The sequence below is a fragment of the Aquila chrysaetos genome, chromosome 4 (assembly GCF_900496995.4).
Source record: "Aquila chrysaetos chrysaetos chromosome 4, bAquChr1.4, whole genome shotgun sequence".
Taxonomy (NCBI): domain Eukaryota; kingdom Metazoa; phylum Chordata; class Aves; order Accipitriformes; family Accipitridae; genus Aquila; species Aquila chrysaetos.
Genome location: NC_044007.1, coordinates 9,343,128 through 9,360,583, shown reverse-complemented (window position 1 = coordinate 9,360,583; position 17,456 = coordinate 9,343,128). Strand labels below are relative to the sequence as shown.

At 42.0% G+C, this 17,456-nt stretch overlaps 1 protein-coding gene across 4 annotated transcripts in view; it reads right to left on the bottom strand.

The window, feature by feature from the left end:
- LOC115340630 overlaps positions 1-13,997 on the bottom strand; it is a 46,347-nt gene extending 32,350 nt beyond the window's left edge. Inside the window, exons 1-15 of one of the 4 annotated variants that reach the window (XM_030012519.1) lie at positions 13,724-13,997; positions 13,416-13,478; positions 12,030-12,109; positions 9,062-9,170; positions 7,558-7,617; positions 6,331-6,411; positions 5,796-5,879; positions 5,619-5,702; positions 4,145-4,228; positions 3,520-3,576; positions 3,326-3,412; positions 2,439-2,531; positions 1,134-1,331; positions 507-578; positions 198-269 (exon numbers count right to left, since the gene is read on the bottom strand). In XM_030012519.1, coding sequence (XP_029868379.1) covers positions 198-269; positions 507-578; positions 1,134-1,331; positions 2,439-2,531; positions 3,326-3,412; positions 3,520-3,576; positions 4,145-4,228; positions 5,619-5,702; positions 5,796-5,879; positions 6,331-6,411; positions 7,558-7,617; positions 9,062-9,170; positions 12,030-12,109; positions 13,416-13,434 — 1,180 coding nt within the window. In that variant the 5' untranslated portion in view covers positions 13,435-13,478; positions 13,724-13,997. The remainder of the gene's footprint in view (positions 1-197; positions 270-506; positions 579-1,133; positions 1,332-2,438; positions 2,532-3,325; positions 3,413-3,519; positions 3,577-4,144; positions 4,229-5,618; positions 5,703-5,795; positions 5,880-6,330; positions 6,412-7,557; positions 7,618-9,061; positions 9,171-12,029; positions 12,110-13,415; positions 13,479-13,723) is intronic. The other 3 variants (XM_030012517.1, XM_030012518.1, XM_030012520.1) reach the window with 3 other exon arrangements.
- Positions 13,998-17,456: the final 3,459 nt, after the last annotated feature.

Here is a 17,456-nt window from a genome sequence, read left to right as displayed (position 1 = left end):
TTATGTTTTGAATGTGTGATTGTGTATGAATCACAAACAAATACGGAAGCAGTGCCTTAGACATTTTGAGTGGTTTACATACATGAGATGATAACACATAAATTAAACATGTGTCTTGTTTCTGCGTGGGAAAATTTGAGTATTGATATACGTTCAAGCATACTCCTATTTTTGCTGCATGAGGTGCAGCTACTTACTGGTAGCTGAGTAAAGTTTCAGTGTCACAGCAGGCCTGTAGGGTGGCATAGGCAGTACTGAGGAAGGCAAATCTGAAGGAGGGAAAAGAATATAACTTGCCTTGACATCTTAAAAAAAAAAGGAAGGTTGATTGAAAGAATAACAGAAAAGAAAAGAAAAAAGAAGGTGAAATCAAAGACCACTAATAAACGCTTACATAGACATTGATGTATAAATACTTTCACAGTCACCTATTTCTATATATGTTATTTTCTGTTTCATAAATGTGCCAACTGACACACTTTGTTATTATGCCAGATCAATCTCACCTGGCTCTGTTTGCATCAGTCTGCTGGTTTCTTGAGGAGACACTGTCTGCATCCAAAATGCGTACATGTCAGCTATGGGAACAGAAAGACACATGCTTCATGTCATGGAGGTTATTTGCTATCTATCTGTCTGCTGGGAAGAATTGCTGTATATCAGACAGCTCAACAGCCAGAGTCCCTCACCCAGTACTTCCAGTGGCATATAAAAATGTCAAGATGAAAAAGGAAGGACAAAAGCTGTACTTTGCTAGATCTTGAAGAGTCCATGGGCTAGGGAAAGGCAGGATTTAAAGAAGGTATATTTAGTGGAGACCAAGAGAAGCAGCTCTGTATTGCTTTTCCACAGGTCTACTCACCAAATTTGGAGCAAAATGCGAGGGAAGACCTGGGTGGCAGAAGCATCCATGAGGAGCAAGACTGTTTTTCCCCAAAGGATAAGAAACTACAGGATGGCCCCTATAACTAATTTTAGCACTTCTACAATAAAGAAATCAACTCACTAGTGACCCAGAGTGGGTGTCCCTGAAGGGCCTCCCAACCTCCACCTCAGGGACGTGGTTTGAGCTTTTGGCCAAACCCCACCACCAGCGGGATAATGCAGATGTCACTCCTCCCCGCCGTACTCACCGGGGCTGGGCTGCAGGGCTGGCGACGGGGCTGAGCTCCCCCCAGCAGTCGGAGGGGGTCCGGCCGTGCCCCGTGGTCTGGAAGCATCCACAGGCGGTGATGGAAACCCCGATCCTTTCGCTCCAATCGTCTTTGGCCATGGTAGGAACCTCATGGTGGGGATTCCCTCCCCTTTCTGGGCAAGAGGGATCCTGGTAGCTGGAGAAGCAGGAGAGACAGGGGGAGGGCACCAGCAATGCACTGGGGATGCCGGTGCCCCAAGGCAGCAGCGAGCATGACACACTGGGGGACAATAATATCAAAAATACACCCAGAAAATCCCATCTACACCTTGAGTGTTTCCCCTCTCAGGTGAGCAGCCACCTCTCCATTTCATTTTAAATCTGGAAACACGGGGAGTGCCAATAATGTTTGAAATTTTAACTGAGAACATTTTAATGTGCAAGTTTCTATAAACAAAAAAAGAAACTGAAATGTTCCTGCTAAGTATTTTTTTTTTCTTCACATAAATTATTTTTTATTTCCTAAACTGCTTCACTACAGAGGAAAGAGTTGAAAGCTCTTGTGTATGTGAAGGGGAGCAGGCAGATACTGGAGGGCAGATACTGGGATTTGAGAACTGACTATCTTTTGTGGCAGGAATGATACTTCAGGCTAGAAGACATAATAAAGGTTGGTATGCAGTTAAGTAAATTAAAAGAGCTTATAAAAAGACAGCAGACTGACTAGCAAAACTGTAGGAATTTTGCTGTAGAGAGATATAGCTGCAGTGACGAGGAGGTATGAAGTCAAGGGCTGAATTTCTCTTGGCTTCCACTACATGCAAGCAAGTGTGAAGCCTTGCTTTTTGGCTTTCAAAATAAGGCAGACTAGCACTTTTCTATCTTGAAGCCCTGTGGCAAAGATAAATGCACTGAAGTTTATGAAGTGCTCAGGTACTCATAACTGAACATCATATAAAGTCAAAGATAGAGAAAAATACAGAAAAAATGACAATAAAAAAGGAGAGGAAACAGTTTAAATGATTTTTTTTTTTTTGGTTTAAAACCAACAACCATTTTTTCTTTACTTCTCTGCCTCTTTAGAAAACTTCTTTTTCTAATAAAATGGCTTTTTACAATAGTTTTTCTATCCTCCAGCTATTCAATGCGTTACTGACCTGATCTTCTGCTGTTTCAGACAAACTTTTATCTTACTCTTTGACTGTAGATCAACATCACAGTGCCGTGCAGCAAACATACATGATCACTTGTCAAGACGTTAATCAAGGAGAATATAAATTTAGGTCTGATGATATTTGCTCACTTTTAAATGTCCACACATGTTCTGCTGATGGATCCACTGTTTTGTTAGGGTCTTCCTGTAATTTCATGAAACTTGAAAACATCAAATCTAGGTCTTTGAGGTACAAGAAGATAGGGTTAGAATGCTCACCAGCCATCACACATTGTGTGATAAAAAGGGAAGAAATCAGGTTCTGGTATAATAGAAACTGCTGTTGCCTTTTTTAATTACAGTTATTTTTGGCAAAGTGTCTTTGATTTTTATTTTTTTTTTAACAGGAGAGAAACATCCTACAGCTTTCAGCACAGGTAAACTTGCCACTGATTTCACTATCTGCCTGTTTTAATCAAGCATTGAAAATAAGAAATAGTCATAGGCAGCACTGAGAGGTGAGCATGTGAACTGCAGCTCAATGTGGCAAAGCAGTTTTGGGTGGAGGAGCCACACAGCACACTGGTTGAATATTTTCAACTCCTTTCTGAAGGTAACTCACTTAAAGGTAGGAGGTAATTTGTGCTGAGAGCTAAGGAAGGTACCCGTTTAGATAATAAACATCAACGAACCTCCCCAGTCCAGTACTGAATTCTGTAAAAACTCTCATCCCAGGAGGCTTTGTTTGTTCCTCCACTAAAAGACCTTGTAGCTAATAATTTAAAATTTTGTGAATTTTACTTATATTTATAATACAAATATTATATTACACTTCTAATAACATAAAATATTATTCTATTTTAATGATAATAAAATATATAATAATGTGTACATATATATAAGTAATTATAAAAATATAAAATAATATATTAAACAAATTTTTTACATTATGAAGATGGAGTATTCATTGCAATTGCTACCTCAATGTGACTTTCATTGTTGTTGTTGTTTCCTTTTATTCCCCAGGATGTACTTACCCAGGTCAGAAGACTTGTTACTGGAAAATGTGTAATTAATAACAGGAGATTTCTCCAGCATTTCCCCGAAGTTGGACAGATTTCTCCCTGCAAATAGAAACACTTACAAATATCAGGAAGGCTTGTTTCTAGTATGAGTCATCACTGAGAATAAATAGGGCAATATTTTGGGGTGGAACGGTTTTAACTTTTACCTGTCTGTCCTGTCATCACACAGATGTAGATACAATCTGAATCATTGCTCTGACGCACTGAAAGGAAAAAAAATGTGAAACAGATCACTGTTACCAGTTTTCATTATATAATATTACCTTAAACAGTTGAACATCAACACGAAATGGCATGCGGCTACTGCAGCTGGCCAAATATTTTCCTTCTGATCTGATTTTTGACAAAAACCTCAAACCAGCATCAAATCCAAAGGCTAATATTTCCAGGGGAAATGTTTCTATCTAATTAAATTTCTAAATTACAAGTATTTTTACATGGAAAACAAATTCTTCAGATAATATAGCTAATAATTATTCTTCGGGAATCATAATTCCCCAAAGTACCAGTATTTAATAATAATTCACCAAACTTTCAAACAAAACATAGCTGCTTATAGAAACATGTATGTCTCTATATTATATATATACACATTATATATGTATCTTGTTCCTCTAAGGAGACTTTGTTTACAACCGCAATCCATGCTTTGCAAGAAGAGTGCTGCTGAGTAAGAGCAATAGGCTTTTATACACATTTCTATGTTTGCTTCCATGCCAGGAGTAAATCAGACAAATAAGACAAAGATAAATGTGAAAAGGAAGTGCAAACCTGAGAGAATAGAAGTGGATTTGAAAATTTCTGTGAGATAACTGGTGGAGTTTCCAATAATATCAACAAGTAAAGCTGTAAAATCTAGACAACAAAATAGAGAAAGTTTATGATTGAAAACACATATTGTATCATCTATGCTAAGTCAAAAAATCACTTTTATATGTGATCATATTTTGGATATATGCTTGCATGTGACAGTATTTAAAATATTTAAAAGTGCAAAATGTTTCTGCTGAATGAGAGTGGACTTAAGAAGCCACTGGAATACTCTGCAGAAGTATTTTTCAAAGATGATATCCAAAATAGCACCAGTGTGCCTAAAAGTAAACTTAAAAGGAATTTATCTGTTCAAGAGGACAATTTAAAGTAACGCTCTACTTAGGCTGCTTAAATGTAAAGGAGATCCAAAGCCTGTAGGCTATACCTGCGTTAACTGTCTATCTGCCATGTAGGACCTTCCAGGAGGCATCTGATTGTCTCCTCTGAGGTCTACTTCAGACATACCGGCGATGTTGTTGTCAGCTCAAAAAAAATGGCTAGTGGTGGTGTGGTGTTACGACTTTTTCATAACAAGTTCTAGCAGTAACAGGTCAATGTTCTCACTTTGGGAGTGACAGACATGAGCCCTGTGTTGGGCTCTGAATTTTTTACTGCTTGGGAGGATGCTCTAATCACCAAGATATTCTGGATTTGGGGCAGAAAGATTAAAGTTTCTACATTATCCTCCAAGGCAGACTGCGTCATTATGCAATAAGGCTTGTGAGATGTGTGGGTCCAGAAAAAGCCAGGAAAGCCATTGTGGCTCACGTGTGTGGTCATCACATGCAGCTTGGAGGGTATGGGTTCTGGTCCCTAGCTGATGAGCTACTCCTGATATCATACATTAACCAGCCATAGAATCCAAGTGCTCAGATCCATCCTGGAATGTTAAATACTGTAAGATCAGGGGTGTGAACGAGGATTATAGGTGAAGGATTTGCCCAATAGCATTTTATACTTCATTAAACAGCTCTATGAAGATGTTAATCCTTGCTTTTCACTCCTATTGGGCTCATTGAAGTTATTGGGGTCTGTTGGTGCAGAGAAGCCCTTGTTCATCTCCTGTGGCTTACCTCAGGAGAGCAAAAGTGGCTAAAGTTATGTATCATATATTGCCGAGTTGTCTTTCCTACCGAGCTGCTCTTTGTATTCCGAGGAGGACAGGGAGGACTTTCCACCGGGTAAACCATGCCGGTCACTTGACTGATGGTTCCATCCCAGACTGGCTGGCTGGGTGCAGCCATGTGAGACTGAGTTCATCGAGTCTCCCCCGAGGTTCAGAGCAGCCACTCGTGAGTTATGGCTGTTGACCTCAGTATGGTGATGCCACTCGTAAGGATGAAGTCTGCAGAATTCAGGCTACAGCTTTCAGCTCCAAAGGAAATAATTCAGCTTAAGCACACGCAATTGTCACCCTCTCTTGTGTACCCACCTGTCAAGTCATTTGTCACATTGTTCAAACAGTAGCAGTAATGCATAGGGAACTTGCCAGGGTCAACATTTTTCACGTTAGAAACTGTAGGGAGAGACAGAGAAAAATCAGTATCTTGATGCACAGGCTGTGTGAGACAAAACGCTCCTGCGTGGAGAAAAGCACCAAGGCACTCACTGTTATAAATGGTGACTGACACCTTGTGGAAGGCAAATGAGCTGTAAGATGTGACGCTCAGCAAAGAGAAGAGTTTTTTGGTACCTGTGGAAACACATGCCCATGCTATTAGTGGTTGGAACAAATCATGAGAACAGCATGTTTTGACTCTGTTCATTTAATTTCTAAAAGACTCCTGAGGTGCTAATACTATACAGCTGCCTGAGACTCAATTCTTTCTCATTTCCACTGAGGGAAGGATCATTCGTATTACTTTTTCTTTTTTTAATTCAAACCTACACTGATTATAAAGTGCTTTCTAAAGGCATCCCGTAAGTAATTATTTGTGTCTATATACAAACACACACCGATTCCTAAATTCTTTGGGGCAGACAGCTATCTGCATTATAAATGCACAAGGGGACCATGCTCCTAGAATCAATTCTGGAGGCAGTTGGCATGCGTTTACAGCTTCTCCTGCTAAGGCCATTAGTCCTTTGTCTCATTCACTGCTGGGCTGACAGCCTGCGTGTCCTGCCCGGCCTTGTCACATTACCTCTGAGCGCTGTGTTCAGCATACCATTCACCAGCTCTGTCAGGTTAATAGCAGCCAGATCCACGGACTTTGCAGGCAGCTCTGAAAAAGAAGGGGTCTCTGAGCAGCTGACTGCATGGGGGCGCAAGGAAACGGCCGTTAATCCCCTGCTTATACAAGGCAAAAATCTTCTAGAACGGGAAAAGAAAAATGATTATGTATCGGACTGCACTGAAAAACCTGTGGTGAGAAAATAAAGATGCCAGGAGTGCAGAGAGGAGTCTGGAAAACAGCAAGCTAAAGCTGGCAGTGCAATGGTAGGCCAGACCCAAGGTCTGGCTCTATGGCACCTACTGCCTTGACCATGCCCTTGAGCTGGCTGCCAGGGAGCCCAACTAGTCCTGACATTTTGGTGCCCCCTCGTGCTGGGCAATGGGTATTTACTGCCAAAATACCAGCAGATCTCTCTTTCCAGATCACACACAGAGGAGAAAGTACCTAGGAAATATTCCCCCTTCCCCAATACTACATGGAACTGGGATGAAAATACAGAGGTGTTTGGTGTTTTTTTTTTTGATCGCTCTGCTGCTGCGACAGAATAAATTAGCTGTAGCTGAATCACACTTTTTATTTTAACGTGTTTTCTTTCTGTTGACGTTGTTTATTTGTTTTGCCCAAGTCAAAATTTCCAAAGATGTTCTTTTGCTTCCCTCCCACAAGGCCATGCAGGAACAGAGCAGTATGATATCTGTGTGTGCGCGAGCAGGAAGGTCTGTGTGTGCATGACAGAGAGAGAAAAAACAGAGCAAGATGGAAAAAGAAGCATAGAAAGCTGAGATGAGAACAAAATCGAATTTGGGGAGAAATGCAATTTTCTGATGACATCAGTATTATTTTTAACCAATTTGAAACCAAGCTGTACCCCAGGGCTGGCAGCAGGGCTCGTCCACAGCGTAGAAGAGAGAGAGGAAAGGGAAAACAAAAGGAAATGAAGAGCTGGGAAGGAGGGAAAGGATAAAGAGAAAACAACACTTTAGATTTGTGGAAAGACAGAGGTTAAACTGGCCAGGGAGCTGGGTAAGCCCTGGGTTGGGTGAGGAGCCCTTGCAGCACTGGTGGGTTGGGCCTCACAGAGTCTACAAGAGAAAGGCCCATCCGCTGACACCTCCATCCATGCCCAGCACAATAACTCCCATTCCCATTAACAACTCCCCCCCACCCAAGGTCTCCTGACATGCTGCTTGTTACCTGCGGTAGCCAGCAGTGCCACTTGCTTCTCTTTCTTATTTTCTCTTCTTATGCATGAAGCTGTGAAGTGAAGAAAGAGACTAAGAAACAGTTTTCCCTGTTGAGATACCAAGCAACCCTCTGTTGAGCTCTCTGCCTGGTTTACTTTGCTGCTCTTATTCATTGTAGCTCACAAACTGGTGAACATCAGCACTGCAAAGCAGACCACTGAGTATCCACAATAGCAGCTCATCAAGTGCCTAAGAATAAGGATGTCCTATAGGACTCACCAGGTCCTTTAGCTGCCAGCTAAAGAAAGAAAACAGATTAAATACCTGAGCTTGCCCCCTTAACTCAAGAATCAAAAGAAAAAAAGGAGTAGCAGCAAACTGTTGCAGAGATCTGCACTAGGCTTGCACACAACGCTGACTGCAAGGTACCTGGTACAATGAGGCCAAATCTAAACAAATCTTCACAGGCTGTATGCACATTTGTTATTCAGAGCAGTCATTCGAGTACTGTTCTCAAAACCTGTGTTGCAGAAGGGATGAACTGGAGCTGGGCTCGGGAGATTGGACTCGCTTCCTGGGTTTCCCTCGGTGACCAACAAGGGCAAGGTGCAGAGTCATGATTTAGACATCACAGGACAAGCTGAATTGTAGGAATTTGGTGCTTAGGTTCCCTATCCCATCAGTGGAGAGCTGAGTGCCTCCAAAGAGCAATCCAGAAGGCTCCCCAAATGAGGCAGTGCTAACAAATGCTAAACTCCCACGCCACTCTGAAGCTTCAGCTTCTCAATCCAGACAAGCTGCCCAGAGAGAAGTCCTCTCCTGGGAGCTGGTGGTGAGGAGGGCTCACCTCAGTGGTGGTGATGCCCCGCTCTGCGTTGAAACCTAATGGGCAGAGCTCTCACCAGGGAGTAGGAAACCTGGGTTCAGCTTCCTCTTCAGTAGGATGAAATCTGTAGGACTGGAAGCAGCAGAAGGAAGGGAGATGTGACTGCATAGTCTGGCTGTTTGTACCTAAATTGGTGAAACCTGGGTGCTTGTCCTTATTCATACAAAAATCTATGCCTTGTACAGAAGACAATCCCTGGATACATTTCCCTTTCTCCTTCTCTCTTTATATAAAAAGGAAAAATACCCTTTAGACAATCCCTGGTACAAGGCCTGCAAATTGTGACTCCTCATACAGTGCTAGTCAGCTGTATTAACAACTCTCACTTAGTATGAGCTAAATTTGGACTGACAATCTAGGTGGCAGCAGATCTTCTAACCCTTCTCTCTCCATATAAAACTTTCTGACTCCAGATTCATGGCATGGGATCCAAGAATAGACCTTTGCCATCATCTGGTCTGCCCTGCTGCATGGCACCAGCCCTAGAGCGCCAGCCCATCAGCCTTATCTATGCAGGGTGAAAGAACCAAGCCCGCCACAGGTGTGGGAATGGGGCACTGGGAGCAACTGGGAAAGGGAAAGAGACACCTGGTTTATTCCCTGGGGAGCACCAAACCGTCGTCCTTACCTGTGTTGAAAACCAGAAAGAGACACAGAAATCCCAGGCTCATCTTCCCTGCCACATGCCAGCAGAACCACTGCATTATGGACTCTAAGTTCCAGCAGGTTTGGCTGCTCTAGGAGAAAGAAATACTATGTTGGTGGTGTTAAAGTTTGCAATATTGTACAATTTTGTCCAACCCTTGTCCCAGAATGATGTGACCATGAAAGAAATATTAGCTCTCTAGGAGGTAAAGAAAAGATTGGCAGTGTAAATGGCAAAGAATCCAAAATCACACAATCAGTATTTTCTGTGTATGTGTGAGTGTCATGAGCTTAGTATGTAACTCTTGATTATTGAGTCCTATGTAACTGTGGTTTTGGTGGGACTTGGTAAGGTCATCTACACAGTCTGCTTCTCCAGCAAGATGACCTGTGCCCAAAGCACACTGACATATCAGATGCCTACATCCTTTCTGTTGAAACAAGATAAAATTTACTTATGTTCAATTTCACACCAGGTAGCAGTTGAGCTCTTTTTCTGCAGAAATGTTGCTTGCCCAGTCATCGCTAGTCTTGTATTTCTATAGTTAATTATTGTCAGCAAGCTGTGTCCTGTACTGCCTTGCCTAGTTGCTTGGGAGAGATTAATGGTCATCTGCCTTTCAGACAATGAGCTGCGTTCCAGATTTCAAGGATTTAATTGAGGTGCTTAGGGAAAAAAAAAAGAAAGTCCTTGCTTCTTTACATGTTCCCCCCTGTTTTTGTAATATTGGAACACACCAAATAGCTCTGTAGATGTCAGAAAATGAGGGACCATAAGAAAATTAGCAAAAAAATGTCCAAATTTTTTTTTATATCCTCTCAGAGTAGCTAATCTTATGAGTATGCAGCAAACCATTATCTTGAAGATAATACTGTTTGATTAACAAGCTATTATCATCGTGTAAAATCTTTCTCATATTTAATTCACTAGAGAATTAAAACATTCTGAAAGTAGCTGATTTGTACTTAGCAGTTCTAAGGAGACTCTTCCTCAGGATGATGAAACGATACCAAGCATTTCTGTGTTTGAAATGTCTGTGTTTGCTCATCTGATGAGTCAAAAGCATTTAAGTGCCAGCTCTGCTAATTCAAACGAAGATCTGGGAAGCTTTAGGTAGTTCATCCTATCTGTTCGGTCCAACTGCCTAATCCTTTTTACTCGACCCCAAGCCTATACTCATCCACGGTTTCTGCACAGCATGTGCAGAAGAGTGGGGCTGAGGCAGAACGCAAGCCATGGCCAAATCTCACTCCCCAGACTTCATACTCTATCACCTGTCTGTGAGTTGGACTAATTATGCATGGACAGACTCCAGTGTCCCGTGGACCAGTCTGGCATCAAAAATCCTAAGCTTGGCTCTTCTTGCAACAGTATTTGGGATCTGACCAACAACTAGACTACAGACCATGAAAGTATTGCTGGCATGAGTCTCACAAGGCCTGAAACCCCATCAAGGCTATGCCTACTTCCACTGTCTGGTATTATGAAGCTTACTGGGACTTGTAACAGCTTTTTCTGTGGTCTCTGTAGCTAGGGGAGACTGTAGCATGGTAGCTCAAGCCTGCTAACATGCTGATGTAATGGAAGCAGTGGTGATGTAGTCTGCGCTGCGGTAGGTGTAAAACTAATCCACGCTTATGGATTCTGCTCAATGTTATATTTTTTTTTCCCCTCTTTAGTTTGACTGTATGAAATGGAGAGGGGTTAGTGAAAGATAGTCCTCAGTGATGCTGAATTTGAAGAACTGGTGCTTTGCAAGGGTGTGGGAAGGTGGCTGTTGGGGAGCGCAGGCTCTGGGGTCAGCTGGGGTTGGGGGATGGAGAGTTGGGCGATCACGTCAAGGGGAGGTGTGTAGCTACCTGTGTTTTGGAGCAGAAGGGCTATAGTGGCTGGTGCACCTAGTCATTAAGTGTCCTGTTAAGGGAGAACTGTTGGTTTCTGTGTTTGACTGAGGTCAGCAGTGGGGTGATTTGCTGTTTTATTAATGGAACTTCATGAATTTTTATTCCTGTACTATGAGAAGTGACTGTCTCTTTAGCTCTGGAAGCTCTACATTACGATGAGCCATGCTTCATGATGACAGTTCAGTGTTTATGGGCCACACACCTTCCCCTGAGCAAGTTCCTCATGACCCATCCCCTGCACACAGGGTATGATCAGGCTGCACGGCCAGTGCTGTCCCCATGTATGCCAGCCCAAGGGAAACCAACATGAAACATGGCCAAAAGCAGTGCTGCCACTGTACTGTCCCTGCGGCATAAGGCTGGTCTTGGCTGGAGGATCTCTGCTGTCCAGACGGGCAAAGAGTCCAAACATCTGCCCTTGATGAGTATTTTGGCTGTGTGGCGAGCAAGAGACTCAGACCTCAGAGGGGGAGGAGAGGGCATCCTCTGCCCCGCTTTCAGTCTGCCCCTACACATCAGTGGTCAGTGCTCGTGCCAGAGTGGGGAGACTTGATTTCCAGCACATGCTCTGAGGAACATGAGCTCTCCTGCGTCACCAGAGAATCATGGTTGGACTAACATAAAAATCCTTGGCAAGAGTATTTCACAGACTGATGTGCGAGCACAGCTGTTCTACAAAGGTTCACAAGTAGAAGGGTTGATAGACCCTGGATAATTTCCTATCAGGGATCTAACTTCGTTACTGGTTTATTTAAACTGGCCCAGAGCTGTTCATGGTGGCAGGATGGGGAAAATCATCTGACAGAGGACTCGGTGCAGCAGGCTAGGGCAGGGGCTAGAGACATCACGTTCTCAACAGATAGAGAAGAGGCAAGAAGATTGACACATGAAGGAACAATTCTACCAAAGCACCTTAGGAGAGAGAGGATTTAAAAAAAAAAAAAAAAAAAGACAGCTTAAAAGCAAAAACAAAATTGAAAAAGAGTGAGATACAAAGTTGTGCTTGGAAGCATTCCATGCACATTGAGAGACGCTTTCTTGCTCACCTGAATTTGCAGCTCCCTGCTGTCCTCCTTGCTGAGCTGCTCCTCCGCGCTAACACACACAATTTTCTCCACATAGGACGCTGATTTGCAGCAGGAATTCAGAGCAGGCATTAGCGTGGCCATAACACCCACATTTAACTGAGGTGTGATTACACACTACAGACTCAATCAAGCAAAATATCTAACGTTTGGGACAACATGCAAACATAATCTGGAAGGACGGATGATAATAAGAAAATCCTGTTCTAGTTGTAGCAAAGAAATATTAAATAATGACAGTATAAAATTAATGGAAAATCCTCCATTCATGGGAGCGTTTGTTTTGCCTGAATGCCAGATTTAGCACTGTGGTGTCCGCTGGCCAGTACAGGATGCTTGAAAAGAAATTGCAGCGAATTCTCAGTACTAAGAACATCACTCCAGAAAGGACTGCCCTTACTCCTCAATTGGTAGAGACTGATTTAAATTTGAAGCTTTAGGTTTTAGCTGCTTTCCAAAATCTTTAGCCAGCATTAACTCTCTGAACATTTATGCTGTCCATTTAAATTTCAAAGCCATCCGTGACAAATATTCCTAGAACTGCTGCCTGAAATATCTTATCTCTCAGCAATGTGGATATTAGTAATATTAACTCTTATGATACACATGTTTCCATTACTCTGGTTATCTGAGATCTAATTTTTATCTATCAGGGACAAGTCTTTATTACTTTGTGATTGTATCGCTTTTGTTTGCCAGCATAAGTGTCACTGCTGTGACGACTGAAATGCATGTCCAGATTGCAAGTATGAAACCCTCATGGTGCTCCAGCTCAAAATCACTAATAATTTCCATTTCAAAACACAGTGCGATTCACAGGCACTAAAGGCACAGGTGCCACACAACCATCCCATAAACCGACTCTCTTTTCTTTCCAAACATTTATCTGATACAGGCTGCAGGTCAAGCCTTTAGTTACAAATTCTCCTTCAACTCTACTGGATATGATAATCCTTCTCTTGTGTTTATTTTAAGCTGAACGATATTAGTAGAATTCATTTTACTTAGAACCGTTGATCCAGAGTTCCCTGAATTGCTGAATTGGAGATTTTAATCCAGTTCACATTACCTTTCTATACTCATGAAGACCTCTTATTAAATACCTCTTTGTTATTCTGGATTAACAGCAATTTTAAACCAACGTGTTTATTAGCTGTGCTTCATTTGAACTAATTTTAATGTGGCAGGTAACTATGAAGTTTGAATTGCTTTCATTTTTCTTGTACAAAGAGAGTGCAATTAGATACCGAGTAGTTTTCCTGTGTCTTCATGCTAAACAGAGCAGAACAGAAGTTAAGAGACCAAAGAAATAAAAAAAGAAAAGTCTGTGAGTACTGATTTCCTTACCTTCATTCAGTTCCAACATCTAAAGGTCATCTCTCATTTTAAGCATGCCGTGATATGCCAGGTCTAAAGAAATATTGCATGTTGATATGAAAATATGCCCATGTTACAATTACACGCTTCATTAAACTGCTACAACTACTTTTTAAGTTCAGATTTATTTGTATGAGTATTTAATACAATGTAATAAATATACATTTAATATGAATACATTTGCTACATTTCCACCAAGCATTAATAGCACAGTTGAAATGGTTTCTTCCAAGTACATGTGAAACCACCGAGATTTGGAATAGTTAATATCAGCTTACCTGATTTCTTTTGACAAAGATGATTATCTTCAGAGCCTATATATAACTGGAGGTTATTGTCAGGTCTTAATAATTACTTTGTGAAAGACTTTTAGTAGACAGGCTTGATAATATTGCTTTAAAATCCTATGAAAATTGTTATCCTAATCCCAGAAGGACTAACTAGAGGTAACACAATCATAAGCACACAAAGTGCCTGTTGAATCCCGCATGGAAAGGCTCTGTGGCAGGTCAGGAGGGGATTGGAAGCTCCTTTTGGCAGTAATGACTGGAACTGCAGAACACAAAGGATTTTTTTCCCTTTTAAAGGGACAGCTCATCTTACTGCAATTAGGCCAATGCCACTTTTGATGGCTAGAGGTAGGCCAGGGTAATCCCCTTTGGTAAAGCTTTAACCATCCTTGGAGAAGCAATTTAAACAAGGGACACTGTTGAGATGATGGAGAAGAAACCTGAAGTGTATCTTAAATGTAGAAAATCAAAAGGAACAAAATGACAGATAAAATAGAAATTTGCCTGGCATTGTGGTTAAGTGGCGAGGAAGGAAGAGAGATCTGGTCACAACAATGACGTAGGGCAATTTTGGTGATGAGTGATGTTTAGTATTACCCAAGAGACAATCACTATTGAAAGCAGTGGGTGAAATTCTGCTCCCATTTACTCCAGTGGACTGCAAGCGATTCCTCTGAAATCAGTGAGTTTAAATGCAGCACTGTTAAAAGCAGATAATCATCCATTCAGTAGTTTCATCACAAGCCACGAAACACCTCAATGTGTGAATTAATTCAAAACCTTGTAACAATTAGAGAGAGGCAACCTAAAAGTATTCACAGTCAGTCCCTGAAATAAAAATTACTTTAAGGATCTGCACAAAACCTCAATAGAGAAATATTCTAACCCCTATTAGACAGGGAGAGGATAAAGAGGAGGCAGCGGATGAGATGCACAGGAAGGCTGCATACACACTGTCTGTTGGGAATGGTCCCCAGCCTCTCCCCAGTTTCCAAACCCAGCTTGGGAAACATTGGACCTTCTGGTCAGGAGCACTCTGGGATTGTCTTTTCAATGTCATGGTCTTACCAATACTATGGACATTTAGGTTGCAGGGCTCCCCGCACTACTTAATTTCTTATTGTAGATATTGCCTGGGTAACCAGTGTGTCATCAGGCTTATTTCATTGTCACTTGTCTTTAATTGTATTGTCCCCGTCTTGCACTTCCACCAGTTAAGGCAAAGCAAGCTGTGATGTTACCCAAAGAAGGAAGAAACTTATTGCAACAGCTAGAACACTGCAACCTGCCAGCATGCCAGATACGAGAAAGTGACTTTTGCTGGTTTCAGGTTTCAGTCCTATGTTTGGGGGGTCCTGGTTTCGCACAGAAAAGATGTTTATGGGATCATGTTATGCATGTGGTAGGGCTATGTCTCTTTCTGTCCTACAATCCTATCTTCGCCAAGAACTTCAGAAGCTGAGAGGCAACTGCAGCCACATTTAACGGAGTTATAGCTGGTAAATATGATGCTTATACATGTGCTTGCACATGCATGCACAGTCTTACCAGTTTTCTTTCACTCTGCCTTTCATGAATAAACATTATCCAGTGGGATGTCATTGCATGTAAAATCATCTAATTCTTTATGGAAGTTACTGGTGTGATAAAAGGAAAATTTTCATGACTCGTGACTAAATGCTGCAGCTTGAGGAATATGGAAACACCTTTTCTTTGACAAGTCTTGCTGATTTAATTACCAGTTGCTCAATATCTCATCAAGAAGGCTGGGATGAAAGTCCTCTCTGTAACAGCTGACAAAACCAGGTATAGCCAGGAAAATGTGTGCGCTGGGATCGGTTCCAACCGTTTGATGTTTGGCTATGAGAATAATTTGACTTTCAGCAGGTTTTACCTCATGCTGCGTTTTACCCTGGGACTCTGTAATTTTAACTTTCCTCAGCTGCAGAGCAATGCTCAGGTGACCGGGGAGGGGGCTATTGTTCAGCCCCAACTTGGACTCCTGGGGACAATGCCGTGTTCTCACTCAGAGCATCACTCTGAGCAAGTCGCTTTCTCAGGAGTATAGTCTTTACACGCCTCCTTTTTCCAGCGTCTGTTTGTGTGACAGCACTGTGTCCATAACTAGCATCCCAAAACCCAGAATAAGAAAAGAAGTCATTTTTAGCATCTTCTTAGTAACACAGTATAGGCACATAATTCATATGAATTACTGAGTAATTACATTCATTTGCTGAGGGCTGTGCAGGGTAGGTCCCTGCTAATGCAATTTAAATAAACACATTCAAGCCAAACGCCTGTGATTTAACTGTAAGAGAGAGGACAGTGTGGCATGAAGTTCTGGGAAGGAGGGAGAAAACAAATTCTGAATGTCGGTGCTTTATCTGTCTTGTGGGCTGAGAACACAGTGTGGAAGCGATGCGCTACTTCTTCCTTGTGGCTTTTTTCTTAGACATTTTAAACCCAGGCTTCTACATAGCGGTTGCAATATGTGTGAGCGACTGCAAGGGCTCCAGCGATATGTTCTTGTGACCTGAGCCAGAGTCAGCAACCAGCATCCCCTCCCACCTCCTCTGTCCCAGTCTGCCAGTGTCCTCAGGTACTGCTACCCGCTGCCCTGGCTGGGGTACAAACTGTCTCTGCCCTAAAAGATGAGCTGCGGCACATGGAATACTGTAGTACCTCTTGCAAACCTTCCGATTTTGTATGCCTAGTAGGGAAACACATATCCAGCTGTGTCTCTCTCTCTCTGTCTCATCGGATGTTAACATGCAATAGAGGATGAAGCACTGTTTTTTAAAAAAGAACAAACAAACTTAATCTAAGCTTGCTCCAGAGGATTGAAGTTTTATCTTCAGTTACACTTTATTATACTATGGTAAATGCTTCCAAGGAAGCACCTTTGAGTAACTGTTTAATAAACTTCAGAAAAGTATCAACTGTGTAAATTACACTTTTTTTTGAAAAAGCCTGATTACACTTCAACACTTCTCCTTTAGTCCTCTGTCATTACAATTTTATGAGATATTTAATTTTATGAAGAAATGTACTAGCTCTGTAAAGTTTCTTTTCATCTGAATTTCATTTCAGATGTTAGCAATATTCTTCTAATGATATTTTATTTATTTTTGCATGAATTTCATTAAGGGCAATTCTCTAAATGTAATGTTTCTTTGTTACTCTTCTTTTAGAAGAATAAAACAAATTTCATGTCTTAAAAGGAGAATTATATATAGAATCATAGAATCATTTAAGTTAGAAAAGACCTTTAAGATCATCAAGTCCAAGCATTAATTGAACACTGCCAAGTTCACCACTAAACCACGTCCCTAAGCACCACATCTACAGGTCTTTTAAACACCTCCAGGGATGGTGACTCCACCACCTCCCTGGGCAGCCTGTTCCAATACCTGCCAACCCTTTCAGTGAAGAAATTTTTCCTAATATCCAACCTAAACCTCCCCTGGCGCAACTCCAGGCCATTTCCTCTCGTCCTATCTCCAGCCACCTGACAGAAGAGACCAGCACCCACCTCACTAAGGCCTCCTTTCAGGTAGTTGTAGAGAGCGATAAGGTCTCCCCTCAGCCTCCTTTTCTCCAGGCTAAACAACCCCAGTTCCCTCAGCCGCTCCTCATAAGCCTTGTGCTCCAGGACCTTCACCAGCTTGGTTGCCCTTCTCTGGACATGCTCCAGCACCTCCATGTCTTTCCTGTAGTGAGG